Source organism: Panulirus ornatus, chromosome 23 (genome assembly GCF_036320965.1).
Source record: "Panulirus ornatus isolate Po-2019 chromosome 23, ASM3632096v1, whole genome shotgun sequence".
NCBI lineage: Eukaryota > Metazoa > Arthropoda > Malacostraca > Decapoda > Palinuridae > Panulirus > Panulirus ornatus.
Window position 1 is genome coordinate 20,818,744 of NC_092246.1, and position 27,691 is coordinate 20,846,434.

General features: G+C 49.9%; 1 protein-coding gene across 1 annotated transcript in view; it reads left to right on the forward strand.

Moving 5' to 3' along the window:
- The window catches only part of LOC139756876 (uncharacterized), a 113,942-nt gene that overhangs the window by 35,752 nt on the left and 50,499 nt on the right, over positions 1-27,691 (forward strand). Inside the window, exons 2-3 of the mRNA XM_071676735.1 lie at positions 19,115-19,272; positions 22,915-23,058. Of these exons, the coding sequence (XP_071532836.1) occupies positions 19,115-19,272; positions 22,915-23,058 (302 nt within the window). The remainder of the gene's footprint in view (positions 1-19,114; positions 19,273-22,914; positions 23,059-27,691) is intronic.

The following is a 27,691-nucleotide window of genomic DNA, read 5'->3' on the forward strand; positions in this document are numbered from 1 at the left end:
ATACGCCATTGTTGTGCGCCAGGGCCATGTGTCGCAAAGTGTCATATGACTTAGACATGCCAAGTGTCATGTCATTTATTAGTTGAGCACGACGGTACGAACCTTGAGGGTCAGGTCAAAGGCCAGGTCATCATACTCAAGGGTCGTATCGTCGTGCTCAAGGGTCGTACCGTCGTGCTCATGGGGTCGTTCCGTCGTGCTCAAGAGTCGTATCTTCGTGTTCAAGGGTTGTATCGTCGTGCTCAAGGGAGGTATGGTATCAGGGAGGGAGGTTATGGTATCAGTAAGGGAGGTATGGTATCAGGGAAGGAGGTTATGGTATCAGTAAGGGAGGTATGGTATCAGGGAAGGAGGTTATGGTATCAGTAAGGGAGGTATGGTATCAGGGAAGGAGGTTATGGTATCAGTAAGGGAGGTATGGTATCAGGGAGGGAGGTTTGGTATCAGTAAGGGAGGTATGGTATCAGGGAAGGAGGTTATGGTATCAGGGAGGGAGGTTATGGTATCAGTAAGGGAGGTATGGTATCAGGGAAGGAGGTTATGGTATCAGGGAGGGAGGTTATGGTATCAGGGAGGGAGGTTATGGTATCAGTAAGGGAGGTATGGTATCAGGGAGGGAGCTATGGTATCAGGGAGGGAGGTTATGGTATCAGTAAGGGAGGAATGGTATCAGGGAGGGAGGTTATGGTATCAGGGAGGGAGGGAAGGTAGCAGGGAGGGAGGTAATGTAGCAGGGAGGGAGGTGTGGTATCAGTAAGGGAGGTATGGTATCAGGGAAGGAGGTTATGGTATCAGTGAGGGAGGTATGGTATCAGGGAAGGAGGTTATGGTATCAGGGAGGGAGCTATGGTATCAGGGAAGGAGGTTATGGTATCAGGGAGGGAGGTTATGGTATCAGTAAGGGAGGTATGGTATCAGGGAAGGAGGTTATGGTATCAGGGAGGGAGGTTATGGTATCAGTAAGGGAGGTATGGTATCAGGGAAGGAGGTTATGGTATCAGTAAGGGAGGTATGGTATCAGGGAGGGAGCTATGGTATCAGGGAAGGAGGTTATGGTATCAGTAAGGGAGGTATGGTATCAGGGAAGGAGGTTATGGTATCAGTAAGGGAGGTATGGTATCAGGGAAGGAGGTTATGGTATCAGTAAGGGAGGTATGGTATCAGGGAAGGAGGTTATGGTATCAGTAAGGGAGGTATGGTATCAGGGAGGGAGCTATGGTATCAGGGAAGGAGGTTATGGTATCAGTAAGGGAGGTATGGTATCAGGGAGGGAGGTTATGGTATCAGTAAGGGAGGTATGGTATCAGGGAGGGAGGTTATGGTATCAGTAAGGGAGGTATGGTATCAGGGAAGGAGGTTATGGTATCAGGGAGGGAGGTTATGGTATCAGTAAGGGAGGTATGGTATCAGGGAAGGAGGTTATGGTATCAGTAAGGGAGGTATGGTATCAGGGAAGGAGGTTATGGTATCAGGGAGGGAGGTTATGGTATCAGTAAGGGAGGTATGGTATCAGGGAGGGAGGTTATGGTATCAGTAAGGGAGGTATGGTATCAGGGAGGGAGCTATGGTATCAGGGAAGGAGGTTATGGTATCAGTAAGGGAGGTATGGTATCAGGGAGGGAGGTTATGGTATCAGTAAGGGAGGTATGGTATCAGGGAAGGAGGTTATGGTATCAGTAAGGGAGGTATGGTATCAGGGAAGGAGGTTATGGTATCAGTAAGGGAGGTATGGTATCAGGGAAGGAGGTTATGGTATCAGTAAGGGAGGTATGGTATCAGGGAGGGAGCTATGGTATCAGGGAAGGAGGTTATGGTATCAGGGAGGGAGCTTATGGTATTAGGGAAGGTGGTTACAGTATCAGGGAGGGAGGTTATGGTATCAGTAAGGGAGGTATGGTATCAGGGAGGGAGGTAAGGTAGCAGGGAGGGAGGTTATGGTATCAGTAAGGGAGGTATGGTATCAGGGAAGGAGGTTATGGTATCATGGAGGGAGGTAGTAGGTTTTGGTAGCAGGGAGGGAGGTTATGGTATCAGGGAGGGAGCTATGGTATCAGGGAAGGAGGTTATGGTATCAGGGAGGGTGTTGGTTATCATGCACGGTGTGTGTGTGTGTGTGTGTGTCAGTCAAGATCAGCCAGGTCCGTGTGAGGAAGCCCACACGGTCGTACGCACCTGACACTCGTGCCTCAGCCGTGGCTGAGTCAAATCTGTGTCTTGACTGACGCAGACTTATCTTCAGACGAAGGGCTGGCCCATGCCACACTGACCAGCTCACCACACCCCAGGTCACGTGTGTGTGTGTTTATATATAAAGTCATCAGCGTACCATGTACCTGTGGTTATGTTAGAGTCCACGGCTTATATATATATATATATATATATATATATATATATATATATATATATATATATATATATATATATATATTCGCCATTTCCCGCGTTAGCGAGGTAGTATATATATATATATATATATATATATATATATATATATATATATATATATATATATATATATATATCTTTTTCTTTTTTTTCTTTTAAACTATTCGCCATTTCCCGCGTTAGCGAGGTAGCGTTAAGAACAGAGGACTGGGCCTTTTTTGGAATATCCTCACCTGGCCCCCTCTGTTCCTTCTTTTGGAAAATTTAAAAAAAAACGAGAGGGGAGGATTTCCAGCCCCCCGCTCCCTCCCCTTTTAGTCGCCTTCTACGACACGCAGGGAATACGTGGGAAGTATTCTTAATCCCTTATCCCCAGGGATAATATATATATATATATATATATATATATATATATATATATATATATATATATATATATATTTCTTTTTTTTTCCAAAAGAAGGAACAGAGAAGGGGGCCAGGTGAGGATATTCCCTCAAAGGCCCAGTCCTCTGTTCTCAACGCTACCTCGCTAATGCGGGAAATGGCGAATAGTATGAAAGAAAATATATATATATATATATATATATATATATATATATATATATATATATATATATATATATATATATATATATATATATATATATATATACATGCGTAAATATTGAACAGTATTTTTGTGTATATTTGCTTTAGGTAATTGATATTTTTGTTGTTGTTATGTTGTTGATGGTTTGGGTTGTGTTGAGTCAAGTTTTACTTCAGTTTACTTGCCGTATTTGTTCACGTTTTTTTTTTTTGTGTGTGTGTGTGTGTTGATTTTTTGTTGGGGTCATATTATGTATGTTTTGTGTGTGTGTGTGTGTGTGTGTGTGTGTGTGTTGTCACAAGTGTTAGGTATGATACCGTTGTGTGGTGTTTTGCCATTTGTCATCTACCGTTGTCATCTGCCGTTGTCAACCACCATTGGGGTTGTTAGATACCAAATAGTTGTTATTAGTCACCATATGGTTGTCATGTGCCATATATATATAGTAGTTTGCCAGTGTACCGTTGCTAGTTGCCATACCGTTGCTATACTGTCGTGAAACAGTATACCTCTGTTAGTTGCCATACCGTTGTTAACCAATGTATCTTTCTTAGGCAACAGACTGTGTTATTAGTTGCCATACCGTTGCTCTACTGTTGTTAACCAGGATACCTCCGTTAGTTGCCATACCGTTGCTCTACTGTTGTTAACCAGGATACCTCCGTTAGTTGCCATACCGTTGCTCTGCTGTTGTTAACCAGGATACCTCCGTTAGTTGCCATACCGTTGCTCTACTGTTGTGAGCCAGTATACCTCCGTTAGTTGCCATACCGTTGTCAACCAATGTATCTTTCTTAGGCAACAGACTGTGTTATTAGCTGCCATACCGTTGTTGAGGTGTCGCACCGCCGTTGCTTGCTGCCATGCGCTGTGCCGTTCCGTTGTCACACCCGTTGGCGTCGCTGGTCGGCAGACGTCATCAACAGGATGGGGTGGAGAGAGAGAGAGAGAGAGAGAGAGAGAGAGAGAGAGAGAGAGAGAGACTCAGAAGCTGTGGAAAAATGGCGAATGATGGAATGAATTGGTCGTGTGATGTGTAATGTGATTGCATAGGGGGAGGGAGGGGAAGGAGGCTCTTCTCCCCCTCCACTCCCCTCTCTCTCCCCTCCCTACCTCCGCGGGCGATGCGCTACGGACAGCGACCGACCGACCGACCGACCGATGTGGCAGCCGGCCAACCGTCGTCGCGCAGCGTCACCCGCCCGCCCCCCTGGACCGAACGCGCCACACACACACACACACACAATCACACCGACGCAACACCGGCGATTCATTTCAAATTAATCGTCCGCTCAGATAACAGGAAATGGTGTATTAATCCCATCAAACCATCGGACACACAATGATAATCACATCACCTGATCATTCCCATGAGCATTTGGGGGAAAAAAAAAAAATTGTATATATAATATAGGCGTCATTTTTTTTGGGGGGGGGGAAATATATATGAACTGTTTCGAGGGGAAAAATTATATATTATATGTATATATATATATATGTGGGTAGGGGGAGGAGGGGGTTTCTGTGTGTGGGGGGGGAGGAAGGGGAACCACCCCCCCTCCCGACCTCTTTAATTAGAACGGGGCGGGTTAATAGACGTGATCGACGCTGGATTAACGAGGTTCCCCACTTAATTAGATTTGATATCGGTAATCAATTAGCTGATTTGTTCGGATTGGGTGAATTAGTTTACGCTCTTCCCTGATTGGTCCGTAAACCGACCACATTACTGAGGGTCGCTAACCTTATCTTTCTGTACACGCTTGTGTGTATATATATATATATATATATATATATATATATATATATATATATATATATATATATAATTTGAACTGTATCGCACTGAGGTATAGGAATCAGCAGCCGGCATGTGTTAGAGTTGTGTGTTGTTGTCCTCTTGGATGACCTGCCCAGTACCTGCTGGGTGGACGAGTAGTGGGAGAGGAGACGGTGATAAGGGGGGGGGAGGGGGGCCCTAGAGCTGGACGACGCGCGGCGGTGCGACTCCATCGTACCGTCGCGCTTGGGGATCGCGCCGTCGGTGGTGAGGTGGGTAGAGGCTCGCGGGCTGAGGTGATGTTGGCTACAGTTGAACTATATTACAGCTGGTTCTGTACTCAAGCTCCCCGGCTGGGATGTGCCACAGTCTGTGTACTTAGGGTTATCTCTCTATGGTACGTGTCAACTGGGGTGTACTACAGTGTGTACTCAGATTACTGTACATGTTAGCAAGGGTGTACTACAGGCTGTGTATGGAGGTTACTGTACATGTCAGCTGGTCATCTACCGTTAGCGAGGTGGACGGGTGGGATTGCTTGAAGGGACTGGTCGCTGGGTTAGAGATGTGGTAGCCAGACTGGTCGCTGGGTTAGAGATGTGGTAACCAGACTGGTCGCTGGGGTGCAGATGTGGTAGGCGGACTGGTCGCTGGATTAGAGATGTGGTAGGTGGACTGGTCACTGGGTTAGAGATGTGGTAGGTGGACTGGTCGCTGGGTTAGAGATGTGGTAGGCGGACTGGTCGCTGGGTTAGAGATGTGGTAGGTGGACTGGTCGCTGGGTTAGAGATGTGGTAGCCAGACTGGTCGCTGGGTTAGAGATGTGGTAGGTGGACTGGTCGCTGGGTTAGAGATGTGGTAGGCGGACTGGTCGCTGGGTTAGAGATGTGGTAGCCAGACTGGTCGATGGGGTGGAGATGTGATAGCCAGACTGGTCGCTGGGGTGGAGATGTGATAGCCGGACTGGTTGCTGGGTTAGAGATGTGGTAGCCGGACTGGTCGCTGGGGTAGAGATGTGGTAGCCAGACTGGTCGCTGGGTTAGAGATGTGGTAGCCAGACTGGTCGCTGGGTTAGAGATGTGGTAGCCAGTCTGGTTGCTGGGTTAGAGATGTGGTAGGTGGACTGGTCGCTGGGGTGGAGATGCGGTAGGTGGACTGGTCGCTGGGTTAGAGATGTGGTAGCCAGACTGGTCGCTGGGTTAGAGATGTGGTAGCCAGACTGGTTGCTGGGTTAGAGATGTGGTAGGCGGACTGGGCGCTGGGTTAGAGATGTGGTAGCCAGACTGGTTGCTGGGTTAGAGATGTGGTAGGCGGACTGGTCTCTGGGGTAGGGATATGGTAGGTGCGCAGGTCTGGTGCCTTGGGTGTAGTGGGAGAGTCCCGGTCCACCCATAGTAGTGTCCCACCTCCCACGTACCATCAGTGGCGAGGGTCAGGTGGGGTCACTCCCAGTGTCCCGTCCTCAGGTCTTCTCATGTAGCCACCCCTCCCCACCTACACACACACACACACACACACACACACACACACACACACACACACACACACACACACACACACACACACACACACACACACACACAGCTGAAGACGACAGCCCATCTCCCCGGGGCCAGTGGACGCGTCCTGTCCCGGAGACTTAACCCGGGCCTTTGTGTGTCTTCCGTAAACTTGGACCTGCCACTGAAAGGAGAGCTCTCTCTCTCTCTCTCTCTCTCTCTCTCTCTCTCTCTCTCTCTCTCTCTCTCTCTCTCTCTCTCTCTCTCTCTCTCTCTCTCTCTCTCTCACGCCATAACAGGACCGGTGGGTCGTCGCACTCTAGGGTCCCCGGTCGTACTCAAGGGGTTAGGTGTCGTCGTACTCAAAGGGGTTAAGGCGTGGTACTCAAAGGATTTGGTCGCGGGTCCACCGGGCACGCGCGCACGTGCAGCTAACAGCCCTGGCGTGGACCACGTGACACCCCCCCCCCCCTCCCCACCTTGTTCCATCGTGGACGATCGTGGCTCAATGACCTCTCCCTCTTACGAATGGTGATGACCAATTAGGGCGCGGTATGCGTGAGAGATGGTGTTGGGGGGGGTGTGTTTGCGGGCGAGGCCATTGTTTGCGTGTTCTTGACGCTGCCTCGCAAAGGCAGGAAAGGTTAGTTTGGTATATAAATATATATATATATATATATATATATATATATATATATATATAGAGAGAGAGAGAGAGAGAGAGAGAGAGAGAGAGAGAGAGAGAGATGAGCGAGGGTCGGAGCCAGGGTTAAGTAAACACAGGAGGGCAGATTGTCGCCTATATAGGTTGTAATCAGTTGTTAATACGATCGTTGTCCTGAGGGCAGACGTGACCAATTGGGTTATCGCACGAGGGGCTCGGGGGGGCGGCAATTATCGTACCGCTGCCGGAATCCTGATGCGCATCCCGCGTGTCTTCTGATTACTTGTGTCGGGTTGGATTGACGCTCCTGTGTTGTCTCGTGCGACCCGTGGCTTTGTTGCGTATGGTGGTAGGGTGGAGGGGTAGGAAGTCTTGTCTTTGTTTGGTTGGGCTGTGTTTGTTTTGTTGAGTAGGGTGGTAGGGTGGAGGGGTAGGAAGTCTTGTCTTTGTTTTGGTTGGGCTGTGTTTGTTTTGTTGAGTAGGGTGGAGGGTAGGAAGTTTTTTCTTTGTTTTGGTTGGGCTGTGTTTGTTTCAGCAGGTGTGGCGGGTCCTCCTTGGGCCCAGGCTTTGTTATTTAGCAGCGGGAGTCTCTGTCTTTGCTGTGTTTGTTCAGCAGAGGGGAGTGTGTCTTTGTTGGGTCAGGCTGTGTTTGTTCAGCAGGGAGGAGTGTGTCTTTGTTGGGCCAGGCTGTGTTTGTTCAAGTGGGGAAATCATTGTTCTTCTGGGTCACGCTGTGTTTGTTCAGTAGGGGGAATCATTGTTCTAGTGGACCAGGCTGTGTTTGTTCAGCAGATGGAATCTTTGTTCTAGTAGGCCAAGCTGTGTTTGTTCAGCAGGGGGAGTCTGCCTTTGTTCTTGTTAGTAGCCAGGCTGTGTTTGTTCAGCAGGGGATGGAGTCTGCCTTTGTTCTTGTGAGTAGCCAGGCTGTGTTTGTTCAGCAGGGGGTGGAGTCTGCCTTTGTTCTTGTGGGTAGCCAGGCTGTGTTTGTTCAGCAGGAGGTAGTGCAGCTGTATGAGGAGGGATATGGGTCTGAGGTCGTCAGCACACAGCAGAGATGAGCAGGCAAGCAGGGAGGGAGGGAAGGTGCCATGCTCTCCTGTGGCTTTTTGTCGTGCTTGTATGTTTGATAATGTGAGTGGAGGAAGGATTTGTGCAGAAAATATATATAGGCAGGAAACGGCCGGGGGGAATGATAAAGTGAGAGTGAGTGATGAAGTGAAGGTGATTATGGTAGAGGGAAAGTGAAGGTGGAGGGGGTAGTTGAAGGTGTGATAAGGGGGAGAGTGAGTAACAGAGGAGGGGAGCGATCAAAGGAAGGTGATCGATAGTGGCAGAAAATGAGTGACTAAGGGAGAGTGAGTGACGATGCGAAGGTGTGATTGTGAAAGTGATTGAATCGTAGAAAGTGAAAAAGTGAGTGAAGAGATGAGTGAGTTTTAGAGGGAGGAGAGAGAATGACAGTGGGAGTGAGTGATGGTGAAAAGTGGTGGGGTCGAGCGTGAGGCTTGTGATAAGATGATGAGGACAAGAGGAATGTATCCGGGTTAGGGGTATACATGTGTTATCTACACGTGTATATGTATCCGTATCCATGTACCATCCCCCTCTCTCCCCATAGCCTTTCCCACAGCCTCTCCGACAGCCTCCTCCCCCAGCAGGCAGGTCTTGAGAGAGAGAGAGAGAGTGGAAAATATGTGGTGGGATTGGGATGGGGAGGGGGTGGTTGGCAGGGGCGCCAGTAATTGTATTAGTGATGGTAGTAATCTGCTAGCCACTCATAATGCTGCTATTGATCCTGCCCCGCCCTGTCCCGCATCCGGTCCCGGCGCCCCCCCGTACCCGGTCCCGGTTCTTCCCCGGTAGCCCCGTGACTCCCGGGGAAACGGGTTGGTAATGGTACATGCGACTGTTTGTGGCTGTCACTGGCTGCTCATGGGTGTCAAAGGGCGTGGGTGGGCGTGGTTACTGGTGTCGTGGGGCGTGGGTGGGTGATCAGTGAGCGTGGCTATGAACGACCATGGGTAACTGCCAGTCAGGTAGACACTGTAGTATCCCGTTACCGTAGGGAGCCATTCATGGGTTGACCCAGGTATTCATGGGGCAGGTGGCTAGCAGCAGTAACAGGTTACTCATGGGTAACCCAGGCACTGATACCTACCCCTTGTGTTGGAGTAGGCGGTCTGACGTCATCATCACCACCATCACCACGGTATGTGTTCATCATGAACAGTGATGGTGATGGGTCGTGTTCATATGAACTACAGTACGTCCTTTCTAACAGCCACAACGACAGCAAGAGACACGTTGGTGATTACAGCTACAGTAATTGTAAGGAGTCATTACCAGCAGGAGCGGCAGGAGGAGGAGTTTACATTGATGCGTGGTGGATCATGGTGACGACTTGGTGATCTGGGTCGAGTTGAATTTCCAAAAGGTCGGAGGTGGAGTAGATGGAGGAGACGAGAGCTTTGGAATTTCTCCTCCTTGCTTTCGTGCTCTCGATACACTCTTTCCTTCATCTCCTGCACCGTGTGTGTGTATGTGTGTGTGTAGATGGGATGGAGTCATTCACGTTAGGGTTGGTGTCATGAGGAGGGAGAGAGGGAAGTGGGGGAGGCCGTAGCCTGCCCCGGCTGCAGGATGGGCAAATAAGTTAGTGGGTTGCGGCGAGGTTATCGGCAAACCCATTATTCCATGTCATTAGCAGCGTCATTACGTCCTTGAGAATTGACTCTAAAAGTTAGGTTCTAGCTGGTGCCTTGGATCTCTGGTAGGAAGGCGGGAGGGGCAGTCAACCAGCCTGGTCGTGGGGTGCTGGTAGGCCAGGCTTAACCCCCCCCCCCCCATATGAAGACTATAGGGGGGTGGGTGTTCTAGGAGGTTGACCTTGACCCAGAAATCGGGGGGAGGGGGGGGTGTTGTTTCCCAAAGGTTGACCTTGACCCCGAGGACTAGGGATACAAGACAAGGGTCGAACCTCAAGAGATAGGATGGCTTAGTGTCACCTCCCCCACCAGGAGAGCTCGAGGGTTGGGGCGACTCCCTCGTTGCTCTGGGGCGGCCGAGAGGTGAGGTGACGACCACCCCGAGATTTAAGGCTGATCGGAGGGGCTTGTGTGTGTGTGACCTGAGGTGATCCGAAGATTGAGTCTACCTCGGGACCGCCAACGCCTGAAGATTGAGGTGAGGCGGAATATTGGCGTGAGGCGAAGATTCTCTGGACGCGAAGATCGGCTGCCGAGGCGCAGGACGAACATGAGGCACAGGTGACCCTCATGTCAAAGTCACGTGATCAATGAAGTGAACACAGGTAGATACGTATGTGGTCGAAGGCGTTAGGTTGGTCGAGGACTGGTAGTGAGAGCTGTGTGTGCTGGACGAGGCGGCCAAGCACACTCGAACGTTTCCTACCACCCGGCCCCCTACACACACACACACACACACACACACACACACACACAGCCACACCAAGTCAAACACGACAAGAAAGTTCCCAAGACTTGAATCCGTGTGAAAGAAATCGTCTTCTTCATCATCGCCGTCCTCTTCGTCGTCTTCCGTCCCCCCCACGTCATCATGGGGGACTTTTGATCGTGATTTTCTCTCCGGTACCAAGCTTCGAAACCCGTGGCGTTGAGGGGGGAGGGGTGGGGGACATGGTTACCCAATGACACGTAGGTCGGGGGGGGAAAAATGTTCCGACAGATTACCTCTTTTAACTCGAGATGGCGGGTGGACGGAATGGTTAAGAGTTCAATCATTATTCCTGCTTCATATTTCTTCAACGAGGGAACAAAAAAAAAAAAAAATGGGGGAGGGGAAAATGTTGGAGAATGTTTCCTCATAAGTTGTGGAACTTGGAATTTGCTCTTTTCCCAGATGACGACGGTTTTATGAAGGTCTTGCATGTCAGAGGCGAGGGTGGCGCTTCAACATATTCCCCACCTTTGTACCGTGGTTATTGGCCTGGAGTGTTGGAGTCTGTTGGACGTTGGTTCTCGTCGTCTCTGGAGTTGTTGCTTGATTTGTGTCGTCTGGTATCAAGGGTCGGGTTCGTCTTAGTGAAGATTTGATGACGGTTGGCTATCAAGTTCATGCACTGAAGATTGTGTATGTGGTTAATCATCAGGTACCTGGTGAACGCCCTTGAGGAGGGAAGTTCTTTGAGGAGAATGTACTCTCTCTCTCTCCCTCGTCATCTGATGGTGACAGAGCCTTGCTAAAGGTAACGCCTCACTCGCGGTGCAGCCTCAAACAGGCGGCGGAGTCCGGCAACGCGCACCCCTCAGACAGCGTCCCCGCCTTAGCGACGCAGCGTTGAGAACAAAAGAACAACGGTCTCATTTGCGCGCCTCATTTGTCGTCGTGCTTTCGTGTATGATGCTCTGAAACTGGCACCATCCATCCCGTAGCAGTGCCCTACAGACTGTTCTGCGGTTTACCCTGCCCTTTCCATACGCCCTGGGTGACCCCAATGTCGGCACGGCGTTCCTCATGTACCACATCGATCCGGTTCATTCTATCCCGTGCACGCCTCTCACCCGTTACATCAAAGCATCCTTCATATCTTATCCTCATCAGTTTCTCCTTCCCGATACAATCCCGAACCAGTTCGGCACTTTCTATTCAACACTCTCAACTATGTCCTTCTTCCCACCACGCCTCTCTCTTACCCAATGATTTATGACTTAATCAGTCCTCCTCGCACCACAAATTGTCCTCAGACCCTTACACGCCTGTCTTTGTTCTTTGCCTTTTTCCACACATTCTTCAGTCCTCCCAGGACCGACCCCTTACCCAGTGTATGGCTTATTTCAGCTCCCATGGTTCCATTAGCTGCCTTGTCCACTCCCAGGTATCTAAAACACTACAAGTTCTCTCCATTTAAACTCACTCCCCAACTAATCTGTGTCTTTGCACTGCTAAACCTAATATCCTTCCTCTTCTTGCATTTTAACCCTCAACTTTCTCATTTCACACACTCTTCTGCAGTTTCTTACTCGAATCTGCCACCAGCACCGTGTCATCAGCAAACAGTAATTCACCCTACACCACCTCGACCCCACCTCTATCACACACTTCAGCCATGCCCCTTTCTCCCAAGAACCCCCTCACCTCCCTCACTACTCCATCCATATACAGATTAAACAGCCATGGTGACATGACACACACACCCGCCGCATTACTCAGCGTGTCCCTGACGTGCCGTCCGGCACCTGTTGGGAGAAGGTAAGCAACGTGTACAAGGCTACCTGTTTCCTCAAACACCAGGACCACCTATCCAGTACCAGGTAGGCAATAGACGCCATTAATATCTAACTCACTGTCATACAGTTTCATCATTTTGGAGGTTTAAACGAGTTTAAGCGGCGAACTGACTCCCCTTCCATTAGAAGTGCGTGACGTAATACGCAACAAGCCTGGTGGGCTTCTGCGTGTTTTGCCTGGGTGTGACGTAGGCTTCACCGGGTAAATGTCATGATGTGGCATGAAATCAGGAAAGGCATCAGAACCGCTCGCGCGCGCGAGAGCATAAAAGACATCTCGACCCAAACTGTTCGTATTCGTATAGGCCATAATGCATTTTCATTTCATCATGGCGTGCTTTCACGATGACTTGGCAGCCTTTGTTCTCTCTTCTGTATGACGATGCTGTGTATTACAGTGTCCTCTGTAGCCAGCGTGACCTGTAACCTATGCCCTCTCTACTGTATTACACTGTTATGTCAGTATCCCCTGTTGCCGAACGTGACCTGTGACCTATGTCCTCTCTGCTGTATTACACTGTTGTTATCTCTCAGTATCCCCTGTAGCCAACGAGACCTGTATTCTGTAACGCCTCTACTGTATTACACTGTTGTTATCTGTCAGTATCCCCTGTAGCCAACGTGACCTGTATTCTGTAACGCCTTTGCTGTATTACACTGTTGTTATCTGTCAGTATCCCCTGTAGCCAACGTGACCTGTATTCTGTAACGCCTCTGCTGTATTACACTGTTGTTATCTGTCAGTATCCAATGTAATCCTGTTGCTGCTTGAAATCTGGGGGAGAAGTAATCCTACACGTCCCGCACTTATTCTTCATTTTCATGAGAATTTCGAGATTACATTTCCCCCCTCCCCCACCCTCTCTCTCTCTCTCTCTCTCTCTCTCTCTCTCTCTCTCTCTCTCTCTCTCTCTCTCTCTCTCTCTCTCTCTCGAGATTATCTTCAATGTAATCACGAGGATTACATATTGGTCCAGAAAACTATAACAGGCGTTGCAGTTGGGGGGGAGGAAAAGGGGGAGGGAGGGGAGGGGGAGAAATCTCATTTCTTCGTAGCTAATTTTTTTTCTTTTTTTTTCATTTTAGCATTTTTAATGTATTGTTTGAAGCGGAATATTAGTATTGTAAGAGCAGTAAGCCAGGCTGGGGCAAATTAGAAGGATGAGGCTTAATACGGACGTCGCCCCACTGTAATTTCCTCCCATGACTGAGTGCCAATTACATTTTTACTTTATTTATTACCTTCATTCACGGTGGGATGCGTTGCACTCGTGTGTGTGTGTGTGTGTGTGTGTGTGTGTGTGTGTGTGTTTGTGTGTCCTCCGCCACACCACCAGTTGTTGTGTCAAAGCTTCGACGACAATTTTTTTTTTTTTCTTATGTTTATTTTGTGCAGCGTTTGCTTCATTGCGTTAAGTTTGCCTTTTTTTTTTCAGGTGACCTATTTTTTTTTTTTTATGTGTTTTGTGTGCATTCTGGTAGTGTTGTGACCTGCTTCTCAAGCGTGTAGGCTGGAAGTGTGACCAGCTTGTCAAGTTTGACCTGATTGTCTAGGGGTTTACTAAGTGTGACCTGCTTTCGAGGATGTATAGAGTGTGACCTGCTTTCCAAGTGTGCGTTCCTGAAGTGTGACCCACTTCTCAACTGTGCACTCCTGAAGTGTGACCTGCTTCTCAATTGTGCACACTGAAAGTGTGACCTGCATGTCTGGTGTGTTGCACTCCTAAAGTGTGACCAACTTGTCTAGTGTGCTGCACTCCTGAAGTGTGACCAGCTTGTCCAGTATGCACTCCTGAAGTGTGACCAGCATGTTCAGTGTGCTGCACTCCTGAAGTGTGACCTGCTTGTCCAGTGTGCTGCACACTTGAAGTGTGACCTGCTTGTCCAGTGTGCTGCACTCCTGAAGTGTGACCAGCTTGTCCATTGTGCTGCAGTCCTGAAGTGTGACCTGCTTGTCCAGTGTGCTGCACTCCTGAAGTGTGACCTACTTGTCCAGTGTGCTGCACTCCTGAAGTGTGACCAGCTTGTCCATTGTATTGCAATCCTGAAGTGTGACCAGCTTGCCCATTGTATTGCAATCCTGAAGTGTGACCTGCTTGTCCATTGTGCTGCACACTTGAAGTGTGACCAGCTTGTCCAGTGTGCTGCACACTTGAAGTGTGACCAGCTTGTCCAGTGTGCTGCACTCCTGAAGTGTGACCAGCTTGTCCAGTGTGCTGCACTCCTGCAGTGTGACCAGCTTGTCCACTGTATTGCACTCCTGAAGTGTGACCAGCTTGTCCAGTGTGCTGCACTCCTGAAGTGTGACCAGCTTGTCCAATGTGCTGCACTCCTGAAGTGTGACCAGCTTGTCCAGTGTGCTGCACTCATGAAGTGTGACCTACTTGTCCAGTGTGCTGCACACTTGAAGTGTGACCAGCTTGTCCAGTGTGCTGCACTCATGAAGTGTGACCAGCTTGTCCATTGTGCTGCACTCCTGCAGTGTGACCTGCTTGTCCAGTGTGCTGCACTCATGAAGTGTGACCTACTTGTCCAGTGTGCTGCACACTTGAAGTGTGACCAGCTTGTCCATTGTGCTGCACTCCTGCAGTGTGACCTGCTTGTCCAGTGTGCTGCACTCCTGAAGTGTGACCAGCTTGTCCAGTGTGCTGCACTCCTGAAGTGTGACCAGCTTGTCCAGTGTGCTGCACTCATGAAGTGTGACCAGCTTGTCCATTGTGTTGCGTACACACACAGTCCCTCCCACCAGCAGCAACACAGATTTTTGTTAAGTTTTTCCTCATGTGTTCGGAAACTGTTGTTGTTTTTGACGAATTTTTCTCGTTTTTGTGTTTCACTTAAAATTGTGATTAATCCGTGAAGCATATTGTGAGCTGGGGCCCCGCCCGGAACATCAGTGTTTATAGTGGACAATAGTCATCATAACTTTCCAAAATTGTTTTCTAATTTTTTTCAAATCCGACAAAAAAAAATTATTTCACAGGTCATTGGATTTATTTTTAAAGGGCATTTAATTGGAATTTTTTTTTTTTTAGTTTATTTTTGGTTTTTTTTTTTCGTAATGATAAGAATCATCATGAACTGGCCTCTCCCGTTACACACAAATAGTAATCACACACACACACACACACACACACACACACACACACACACACACACACACACACACACGCACGCACGCACACACACACACACACTAGAATATGCTTCTCACGCACGCACGCACGCACGCACTAGAATATGCTTCTCAAGTATGGTTTCCGCGCCTAAAGAAGCACAAAGAGCAAATAGATAAGGTCCAGGGGATGGTAAGAAAGACTGCACCAGCATTAAGAGTGCTGAGCGACGTGGGAAGGTTATAAAGGCCAAACTTTGCCCCTCTGTGGAAAGAGAGATGAGTGAGGGGTGACCTGATCACAAAACCTTTACATTTCTAAACCAGAATGTTGATGTAGACAGTGATCAGTTCTCCAGAAAGATGTAGGTGGGACGGAACACCCCAGAAGCCATCGCGTGAAATAAACTTGAGCAAGAAACGTATGATGAGAATAATGAATAAATGAGTTACTAATGTAAGAATGGTGGACGAATGGAATTGACTGAATGAATGACAAGGTAAACCCGGACGTCATAGAAAAGTTTGACCCACTCATATGTTTTGTGTATACCGACCCGTCCGTTTGTCCTAAACTGCTCAGGTGTACGTTCCCCCACCTGTGACGGTACACCTGTCACCCATCTTGCTGCAGGTGTACACTTGGGGACGAAGAGAAAGAGAAAAGAAAGAAAAAAAAATTCTCCAGCCATTTTTGAAAGTCTTCAAATCCCGGTTCGCTCCTGGTCGAAGCCTCTTGTCGGCTCGCTTCGATTCAAGAGGGTTCGGTACAGCTTCATTCGGGAGTCATGTCCGAGGCTGTACCTACCTCCCTCAACCATTACGATAATGATAAAGTAATTTCGCCATAAAACGTGGCTCAGCCGTCGCCCGGGGCCACCCGGCAGTGTGTAAATCCGACTTAAGCATTTTTCTTAGTCTTACGACTTTTTACGTCTTTTGATATGACTCGCCAGAGCTTAAGGAGAGTTAAGCTGGAGGTAATTCTCTGCGGAAGTGAGTCGCGAATCTGGGTCTTAATGAAACGAGCCGGCTCCTGAGTTGGGATTTTCTGGGAGGGGACGGAGTGGCAGCCAGTGAGATGTGTGTGTGTGTGTGTGTGAGGCAGGTTAAATAACGTAGGTTTTGCAACGAGTCAGGATGCAGGAGCGAGTGACCGGAAGGGAGGGCCAGAAAGAGGCATTAGCCACTACACACACACACACACACTGGATGAGTCAAAATACTGTTGTGAACCGCGGGAAGGGCAGTCGGCCCACAGACGACCCCCAGGTGTTCATCCTTCCCCTCGGGGACGGTCGATAGATGGCTACCTGGCAGAGGCTGTTATATGTATATATGATATAGCGTTTAGGAGATAGCCAGGCATAGTTGGGGTATTTAGTTGGCCTTGGATACAATCATATAAAGTACGGGTGCTGCCAGGGACACTTCGTGCTGTGCTGAACACATAGCAAAGGATATCTGGGCAGGGATGGGGGTCTTACGTCCCATCTTTTACCACATCTTTCTTCCCTTCAGTTGTAGTTTAATCGCTCTTACCCTGACGCCCGTCACATCAGGGGCAGCGATTACCTGAAAATGAATCTCCGTATATATATATATATATATATATATATATATATATATATATATATATATATATATATATATATATATATAAAGACTTTGAGAGAATGTATGAAATAAGAAAGTTAAGAGTAAATTTGGACAAAAGTTAGGTGATGAGGTGCGGCAGATGGGTGAGACAAGATGGTCCAAGTTGGAGAGGAAGTGGAGTGCATTAGGTACCCGGGGAGTGGACGTGACAGCTGATGGAACCATGGAGGATGAAGTGATTCATGGGGTGGTAAAGGGGGCTGAGATCCTGGCTTGATTAAGGACCGTGTGGAGGGAAAAGTCAGGGTGTTCGGGCAGTTAATATGGTATGTTTTAAAGATAAGAGGAGTTCAGCCCGTGTTTTATGGACGTGGGTCATGGGGTGCCTTGAACGCCAAAGAAAATGGATAAGGGGTGGACGTGTTGGAAATGGGATGACTTGGGACAATATGTGGTGTGAGGCGGGTTGACCGTGTAAGGAATGCCATTATAAGAGTGGTGCGATAATGAGGGGCCTCTACCAGGGTGTGCTGAGATGGCTCGGACACATGGAGAGGACGAGTGAAGAGAGGCCGATGAAGGGGATCCGCGTTAGACTTTCAGGGGGAAAATGGGCTGGGGAAAGCCAAGGAGGAGATGGAAGATTGGAGTGACGGAGGCTGGGGGGGGGGGGGGGGCGGTTGGAACCTGAACACTCACGAGGATAAGTGACGTGCATTGGATAGAACTACAAGGACCGAGGTGGTATATGTGGGGCGATGTGCTGAACCAAGACATGTGAAATAGTCAAGGTAAACCATGGACTTCGTCTGTTGTTATATATATATATATATATATATATATATATATATATATATATATATATATGAAGTGGGTGAGTGTTTGTGAAAATAGAATAGTTGATTCATGAGATACGTCAACTCGCCCACTAGATTCACACGGTTTAATGGAGGCCGTTATTATGAACTCTCGTGTTTTGAGTCAGTCCGGGAACACCTTTGTTATTACAGAGGTTAAGCACAGATAATCATGGTAACGTAATGTGTCTGCGATTATGCATTCACGTAGAGCTTTCCCGGGGCCATATTCCTGGGAAATAATACGACGCACGGACATAAGAACACATTTAGGCGCATTTTACCGCTTGTTTGATTTGCATATGTGTGTCTCCTGGCGACATGGAAGTAATTGTTCGCTGCTAACGAGTTGCTCGCGTGAATATTTCTAAATTTTCCAACAATTGATGTTAATGGCTTATGTAAATAGTGTTATACACCTGGAATGATTGTTATGTAGTTCATTTCGTTGTTTTTCTCTCGTCGTTCGCAGAGGTGGTGGTGTGGCAGATGGAGTGTCTTCATAGATAGGCGACGCGTTGCTCGTATAGCAGTATAGGCCCGTTATAGTAATATAGCATGGCTCCTATAGCATGGACTGTATGGTAACGATAGCGTGATGCTTTTAAACATACGTAGTCTGATGGTTTGATAGCAGTATAGGCTATATGACAGATAACACACTTGATAAAGATAACATGCTTCTCTGACGGCAGGACCAGAAATATTATCCTACCAGGAGGAACTAAGTGATCTAGATATCGTGATATAGCAAGTGAAACAGTATGATAGATAACGTTATATTATAGTAAGATAAACTTTATGATAACGGTGTACGACAGTGGCTTCAGAGATTTTTTGCACTGTGTGTCTCCACTTGTAACCAGATCAGCCTGTGTGTGTGTGTGTGTGTGTGTTTGTGTTTGTGTGGGTGTGTTTGGGGGAAATCGAGCCCTGGTTAAGATTATGTGAACATCTCTCATGTTTTGAATTTTGCTGATATCATAGGAATGCTTCATTGTTGCCGACACAAACGGACCTAACATGAAATGACCCGATTTTCCTCAGGTAATTGGCCCAAGTTAACCGCAGGTTACTGCACTGTGATAATTTGTATTAGGTTCACTTAAAGCGAACCTGAGTTAATGTCACATAGGGTCATGTTAACGTGACCTCGTTTCACTATCAGTGACGTATTTGGCCTCGTCTGATTCCAGTCACAATAGCTGATGTGATTATCAGTTTGACCTCAATCTGTGTTGACCTAGTTTGACTTCAGCATAACCCGTGTTGACCCAGTTTGACTTCGGTTGACCTGACCTCTTTTTTACCCTTATTTGACGTCGTGTGACCTAACCTCCCTTCCCTGTGTCACAGGTCTGAGTGTAAAGCTGGAGGATGACGTAGCAGCCACGGCCACGCCCACTCCTCCCACGCCCACCACGCCCACCAAGACGCCCGCCACGCCCCTGACCCCGCCTCCCTCCCAGGGCAAGCGAGAACAGGACGGCAAAGAGGAAACCTCTCACCAGAAGGTCAAGACTGACTCCTCTCCTTCCCTCCCTCTATACTCATAGTGGCTCCTCTCCCATGCTCCTTCTATACACTCTCTCTCTCTCTCTCTCTCTCTCTCTCTCTCTCTCTCTCTCTCTCTCTCTCTCTCTCTCTCTCTCTCTCTCTCTCTCATCTTTTATCATAGCTTTCAGTGGTTCCTTATTGACTTTGATTTTTTTCTTCCAAGCTATGCTTTGGGTCAAGCACATGGTTCCTTGCTGCATCTCGTACTGTTGTGGTAACTCCTTCATATATGTGGTGTACCTCACTCCATCACCCTCCCATTAGATATATACCCCTCACCTTCCATCACTGCTGCTCCTCCCTCCCATTCAATGTTTACCCCTCACCTTCCATCTCTGCTCCTGCTCCCTCCCATTCAGTTTACCCCTCACCTTCCATCACTGCTGTGGCTCCCTCCCATTCAGTGTTTACCCCTCACCTTCCATCACTGCTCCTGCTCCCTCCCATTCATTGTTTACCCCTCACCTTCCATCACTGCTCCTGCTCCCTCCCATTCAATGTTTACCCCTCACCTTACATCACTGTTGTGGCTCCCTCCCATTCAGTGTTTGCCCCTCACCTTCCATCACTGCTGCTTCTCCCTCCCATTCATTGTTTACCCCTCACCTTCCATCACTGCTGCTTCTCCCTCCCATTCACTGTTTACCCCTCACCTTCCATCACTGCTGCTTCTCCTCCCATTCACTGTTTACCCCTCACCTTCCATCACTGCTGCTTCTCCCTCCCATTCACTGATTACCTCTTACCTTCCATCACTGCTGCTGCTCCCTCCCATTCATTGTTTACCCCTCACCTTCCATCACTGCTGCTTCTCCCTCCCATTCACTGTTTACCCCTCACCTTCCATCACTGCTGCTGCTCCCTCCCATTCACTGTTTACCCCTCACCTTCCATCACTGCTGCTGCTCCCTCCCATTCACTGTTTACCCCTCACCACCTTCCATCACTGCTGCTGCTCCCTCCCATTCACTGTTTACCCCTCACCTTCCATCACTGCTGCTGCTCCCTCCCATTCAATGTTTACCCCTCACCTTCCATCACTGCTGCTGCTCCCTCCCATTCACTGTTTACCCCTCACCTTCCATCACTGCTGCTCCATCCCTGTAAATGTACCCCACACCTTCCATCACCGTTCCTCCCTCCCAGTAAATCATTTGCCCATGTGCTTGTAATGTAATCATGCTTTCATTTTCTTTTCTGTAACTGCCAACCTTTTCATTGGCTTTCAAATATTTTACTCAGACAAAAGAACAAAATGATGCATTATCATGTGTTTGGCTCTTAAGTGTAATCAGGTAATGATATTGAAAGATTATGATGAAAAGCTACCATGTGTTTGGCTCAAAATGTAATCCAAGTGATTATAGTTAAAGATTCTACTGATGCGATACCATTGTTTTTGGCTCTAGATGTAATCTGATAATTGAATAAGATCATTTAATTAGTATTGTACAGAATATGATTATTTTCATCATCACAGTCTATGTAAATCGCCACATTCCATTCCCTTCCCTCTGTCTCTCTGCTTCTCCTTCATTATCTCTTTTCTCATCCCCTTATCTCCACACCTGACTCCACTCTCAGACGTTTATATCACCAGAGGTAACAAAACTAGAGTTGGTGGGGAGATGCACGCTGCTCGGGGGAGATCTGAGAGACATCTGCTGACGATATCTTGGTTCGAGTCGTTGCTGTGGCAGTGAAAGGAGGTGTGAAGTACACCCAAGTCATTGCAGGACACTTGTTTGGCACTGCTAGAAACCGTTTTGGCACTGCTAGAAACCGTTTTGGCACTGCTAAAAACCGTTTTGGCACTGCTAGACTGTTTGGCATTGCTAGAAACTGTTTTGGCACTGTTGGACACTCCTTGTGGCAGCTAGACACTCCTTGGCACTGCTGGACACTATTTGACATAGTTAGACACTGCTTGGGACTGCCAGACACTGTTAGACAACTGTTAGACACTCTTTGGCACTGCTAGAAACTCTTTGGCATTTCTAGACACTGCTTGGCACTGCTGTCACTAGGCGGGAGCTGGCCTCACGGTACGCAGCAGGTACACACACTCCGACCACGACGGTACGACCCGCGAACACAGCGGTGCCGTACGACCCTCTGGATGGGGTCGACCGCGTCATCATACCCGAGGGTCGCGCTCAGGGGTCGTACCGTCGTGCTCAGGGGTCGTACCGTCTTGCTCAAAGACCGTACCGTCGCGCTCAAGGGTCGTACCATCGTGCTCAAGGGTCGTACCATCCTGCTCAAGGGCCGTACCATCGTGCTCAAGGGCTGTACCGTCGTGTTCAAGGGCTGTACCGTCTTGTTCAGTGAAGCGTACCGTCAGACTCACGGGTCGTACCTTCCTGATGGTACGTGAGCCGGGGATAACAGTACACTTGCTATCCTCACTGATTCACGTCACTACATAATGACCTCCTCAGCTGTGGGTGTGTTCGCATGTGTTGCTTTAGTCTCGAAGTGTTATGTGTTATCTTGCTCTGGGTGTGCGTGGAGTGTTATGTGTTATCGTGCTCTGGGTGTGCGTGGAGTGTTATGTGTTATCTTGCTCTGGGTGTGCGTGGAGTGTTATGTGTTATCGTGCTCTGGGTGTGCGTGGAGTGTTATGTGTTATCTTGCTCTGGGTGTGCGTGGAGTGTTATGTGTTATCGTGCTCTGGGTGTGCGTGGAGTGTTATGTGTTATCGTGCTCTGGGTGTGCGTGGAGTGTTATGTGTTATCTTGCTCTGGGTGTGCGTGGAGTGTTATGTGTTATCTTGCTCTGGGTGTGCGTGGAGTGTTATGTGTTTTCTGTCTCTCCTGACAGACCCATGACAACACTGCGAAGGAAATCATAACACACACACACACACACACACACACACACACACACCTTCAGTATCGCCTAATGTATTTCTCTTGTATAATTCTTCATTTCTTAGTTCTTCATAATCCCTCTCTCATCCAGATTCCCTCTCACATCTTGATTCCCTCTCACATCTTGATTCCCTCTCACATCTTGATTCCCTCTCGCCTCTTGATTCCCTCTCTCCTCTTGATTCCCTCTCACATCTTGATTCCCTCTCGCCTCTTGATTCCCTCTCACATCTTGATTCCCTCTCGCCTCTTGATTCCCTCTCTCCTCTTGATTCCCTCTCACATCTTGATTCCCTCTCGCCTCTTGATTCCCTCTCACATGTTGATTCCCTCTCCTCTTGATTCCCTCTCTCCTCTTGATTCCCTCTCACATCTTGATTCCCTCTCGCCTCTTGATTCCCTCTCTCCTCTTGATTCCCTCTCACATCTTGATTCCCTCTCTCCTCTTGATTCCCTCTCACATCTTGATTCCCTCTCGCCTCTTGATTCCCTCTCACATGTTGATTCCCTCTCCTCTTGATTCCCTCTCTCCTCTTGATTCCCTCTCTCCTCTTGATTCCCTCTCATCTTGATTCCCTCTCTCCTCTTGATTCCCTCTCACATGTTGATTCCCTCTCTCCTCTTGATTCCCTCTCTCCTCCTGATTCCCTCTCTCATCTCCCACACCTCCATGTCCGTGTTGGTGGTTGTAGTACGGCCTTCTTCAGGCAAGTCCTCCTCCTGCAGGTGAAGCAGCGTCGCTCGCGGACCAACTTCACCCTGGAGCAGCTGAACGAGCTCGAGCGCCTCTTCGACGAGACCCACTACCCCGACGCCTTCATGAGGGAGGAGCTCTCCCAACGCCTGGGGCTCTCCGAGGCCAGGGTGCAGGTGGGTGTGGCGTACATAACCCCAGGGGGTTGTGGCCGGGGTCGGGGGAGGGGCAGCAGGGCCGCTCCTGCCCTCGCTGAGGGGTGGGTGGCTACCTGCTGCTGTCCTCGCTGAGAGGGTAGCTACCTGCTGCTGTCCTCGCTGAGAGGGTAGCTACCTGCTGCTGTCCTCGCTGAGGGGGTAGCTACCTGCTGCTGTCCTCGCTGAGGGGGTAGCTATCTGCTGCTGTCCTCGCTGAGGGAGTGGCTACCTGCTGCTGTCCTCGCCGAGGGGGTAGCTACCTGCTGCTGTCCTCGCTGAGGGGGTAGCTATCTGCTGCTGTCCTCGCTGAGGTGGGTAGCTATCTGCTGCTGTCCTCGCTGAGGGGGTAGCTACCTGCTGCTGTCCTCGCTGAAGGGGTGGCTACCTGCTGCTGTCCTCGCCGAGGGGGTAGCTACCTGCTGCTGTCCTCGCTGAGGGGGTAGCTATCTGCTGCTGTCCTCGCTGAGGGGGTAGCTATCTGCTGCTGTCCTCGCTGAGGGGGTAGCTATCTGCTGCTGTCCTCGCTGAGGGAGTGGCTACCTGCTGCTGTCCTCGCCGAGGGGGTAGCTACCTGCTGCTGTCCTCGCTGAGGGGGTAGCTATCTGCTGCTGTCCTCGCTGAGGGAGTGGCTATCTGCTGCTGTCCTCGCTGAGGGATTGGCTATGTGCTGCTGTCCTCGCTGAGGGGGTAGCTATCTGCTGCTGTCCTCGCTGAGGGGGTAGCTATCTGCTGCTGTCCTTGCTGAGAGGGTAGCTATCTGCTGCTGTCCTCGCTGAGGGGGTAGCTATCTACTGCTGTCCTCGCTGAGGGGGTAGCTATCTGCTGCTGACCTCGCTGAGGGGGTAGCTACCTGCTGCTGTCCTCGCTGAGGGGGTAGCTACCTGCTGCTGTCCTCGCTGAGGGGATGGCTACCTGCTGCTGTCCTCGCTGAGGGGGTAGCTATCTGCTGCTGTCCTCGCTGAGGGGGTGGCTATCTACTGCTGTCCTCGCTGAGGGGGTAGCTATCTGCTGCTGTCCTCGCTGAGGGGGTAGCTACCTGCTGCTGTCCTCGCTGAGGGGATGGCTACCTGCTGCTGTCCTCGCTGAGGGGGTAGCTATCTGCTGCTGTCCTCGCTGAGGGGGTTGCTATCTGCTGCTGTCCTCGCTGAGGGGGTAGCTATCTGCTGCTGTCCTCGCTGAGGGGGTAGCTACCTGCTGCTGTCCTCGCTGAGGGGGTAGCTATCTGCTGCTGTCCTCGCTGAGGGGGTAGCTTCCTGCTGCTGTCCTCGCTGAGGGGGTAGCTATCTGCTGCTGTCCTCGCTGAGGGGGTAGCTACCTGCTGCTGTCCTCGCTGAGGGGGTAGCTTCCTGCTGCTGTCCTCGCTGAGGGGGTAGCTATCTGCTGCTGTCCTCGCTGAGGGGGTAGCTTCCTGCTGCTGTCCTCGCTGAGGGGGTAGCTATCTGCTGCTGTCCTCGCTGAGGGGGTAGCTATCTGCTGCTACCAAGTCACTGGCCTTCCGTAGCCAGGTCAGTCCTACTGGTCTGGTCACACAAGATACGCGCCGAACCTACTCTTTGACCTGACTTTTTTAAGGCTGAGGTCGGAGGCCAGGGGTCAGGTTGGTGCGTCTGTGTGTGGCAGAGTCTCCGGGGGCAACCATGGGAGAGGAGAAGGGAAGGGGAGGTAAGACGGGGTTATGATGGGAGGGTAAGGAAGAGGAGGAACACCAGAGGGGACGGGAGTAGTGATGGGAGAGTCTGGTCGATCCTTTGATGGAGACGACTGGGGTGGACTAGGCAGGCATCACCAGCAGGTCAGGTCAGGTCAGGTCATGCCAGGCCTCCAGCAGGCCTAGGAACACCAGCAGGAAGGTCAGGTCATGCCGGACTCCTCCAGCAGCAGGGGCAGCACCAGCAGGTCAGGTCAGGTCATGCTGAACACCCAGCAGCACCAGCAGGCAGGTCAGGTCATGCTGGACACCTCCAGCAGGAGTGGGCAGCACCAGCAGGCAGGTCAGGTCAGGTCATGCTGGACACCTCCAGCAGGAGTGGGCAGCACCAGAGGGCAGGTCAGGTCATGTCATACCGGACACCTCCAGCATGAGTCGGCAGCACCAGCAGTCAGGTCAGGTCATGCTGGACACCTCCAGCAGCAGGTCAGGTCAGGTCAGGTCATGCCGGATACCTCCAGCAGGAGTGGGCAGCACCAGTAGGCAGGTCAGGTCAGGTCAGGTCATGCTGGACACCTCCAGCAGGAGTAGGCAGCACCAGCAGGTCAGGTCAGGTCATGCTGGACACCTCCAGCAGGAGTGGGCAGCACCAGCAGGCAGGTCAGGTCAGGTCAGGTCATGCTGGACACCTCCAGCAGGAGTGGGCAGCACCAGCAGGCAGGTCAGGTCAGGTCATGCTGGATACCTCCAGCAGCACCAGCAGGCAGGTCAGGTCAGGTCAGGTCATGCTGGACACCTCCAGCAGGAGTGGGCCGCCGTGTCCAGCCCGCCCCGCGTGCGCCTCCTCCCTCATCACGATGCAGGTGGGCGCCCCAGGACGCGTATGATCCAGACTTGAGCTTCGGGTAATTTATTCACCCCATTTGACTACCGGCTCCCCGCTCGCTTTATTTACGGGGAGGTTATGGCGGAAGCCGCGGCATTACCGGGGTTGGGCTCCCGCAGGCCACCAGGGCCCTTACGCCATCCCTGCACCAGGGCCGTCAGGGAAGAGGGCGGTCCTGCCCAGGACCTATCCCACTGGAAACGTAAATATATGGACCTGGGAGACGACTGTATAGCCGGAATCTTGGTAGCGGATATGGCCTCCGTGTTACACCTGCTGGGGTTGTGTGTCCTGGCCCCCCAGGTCACGTGTCACACCAGGGCGTGATGCCTGGCCCCAGGTCATGTGTCACACCAGGGCGTGATGCCTGGCCCCAGGTCATGTGTCACACCAGGGCGTGATGCCTGGCCCCAGGTCATGTGTCACACCAGGGCGTGATGCCTGGCCCCAGGTCACGTGTCACACCAGGGCGTGATGCCTGGCCCCAGGTCATGTGTCACACCAGGGCGTGATGCCTGGCCCCAGGTCATGTGTCACACCAGGGCGTGATGCCTGGCCCCAGGTCATGTGTCACACCAGGGCATGATGCCTGGCCCCAGGTCATGTGACACACTAGGGGGCGATGCCTGGCCCCAGGTCACGTGTCAGACCAGGGCGCGATGCCTGACCCCAGGTCACGTGTCACACCAGGGCGTGATGCTAGGCCCCGCCCCAGATCACGCGTCACACCAGGGCGTCATGCCTGGCCCCACCCAGGTCACGTGTCACACCAGGGCGTCATGCCTGACACCAGGTCACATGTCACCAGGGCGTGATGCCTGGCCCCAGGTCACGTGTCACACCAGGTCCTGACCCCAGCAATTAAAGGATGAGACTAGTCGTGATGTGGTAGTGTTAGTCCGCCAATTGTGTATCACAGGTCATGTGATCTCATCGTCATTCGTCCTGGGCGAAGAAGTTTCCCCCCCCCTGCACACACACACACACACACACACACCACACCCAGCCCACCCCCGCATCGGTGACGTCACACCGCATCCGTTTTCCATGAGGCAGACCATTTTCTTTTGTCTAAATGTAATTTGGCAGCCAAAATGGCCGGGAACTGAGGAGGGCAGCTCAGCTCGTTACGAGGCGTCAGAGCGGCAGTAAATCCATACCAAAATATCCCCCTCCTCCCCCCCCCTCCTTGGCTGACCCCTGGACCTTTTCTTTTTGACCTTTTTTTTCTTCAGCGTCTCATTTGACCTCGGTGACCCGCAACAGACGAGGGTGTTAAAAGGCTGGTTAAAAAGGCCGGTCAAGATACTTATATACGTTAATGTGATATGACTTACTTGACTGTGAAAGGTATTTAGATCATTGTAGCTTTTCGTAATTACGATACTTAGAACTGGCGATACGCAGCGGACATGAAGTGATTGAATTACTTAGAAAGTGATGATTATGTGATTATGATACATAGAAATCACTATACGTGGCAGAAGTAAAGCGATTTAATTACTTAGAAAGTGATGATTATGTGATTATGATACATAGAAATCACTATACGTGGCAGAAGTAAAGCGATTTAATTACTTAGAAAGTGATGATTATGTGATTATGATACATAGAAATCACTATACGTGGCAGAAGTAAAGCGATTTAATTACTTAGAAAGTGATGATTATGTGATTATGATACATAGAAATCACTATACGTGGCAGAAGTAAAGCGATTTAATTACTTAGAAAGTGATGATTATGTGATTATGATACATAGAAATCACTATACGTGGCAGAAGTAAAGCGATTTAATTACTTAGAAAGTGATGATTATGTGATTATGATACATAGAAATCACTATACGTGGCAGAAGTAAAGCGATTTAATTACTTAGAAAGTGATGATTATGTGATTATGATACATAGAAATCACTATACGTGGCAGAAGTAAAGCGATTTAATTACTTAGAAAGTGATGATTATGTGATTATGATACATAGAAATCACTATACGTGGCAGAAGTAAAGCGATTTAATTACTTAGAAAGTGATGATTATGTGATTATGATACATAGAAATCACTATACGTGGCAGAA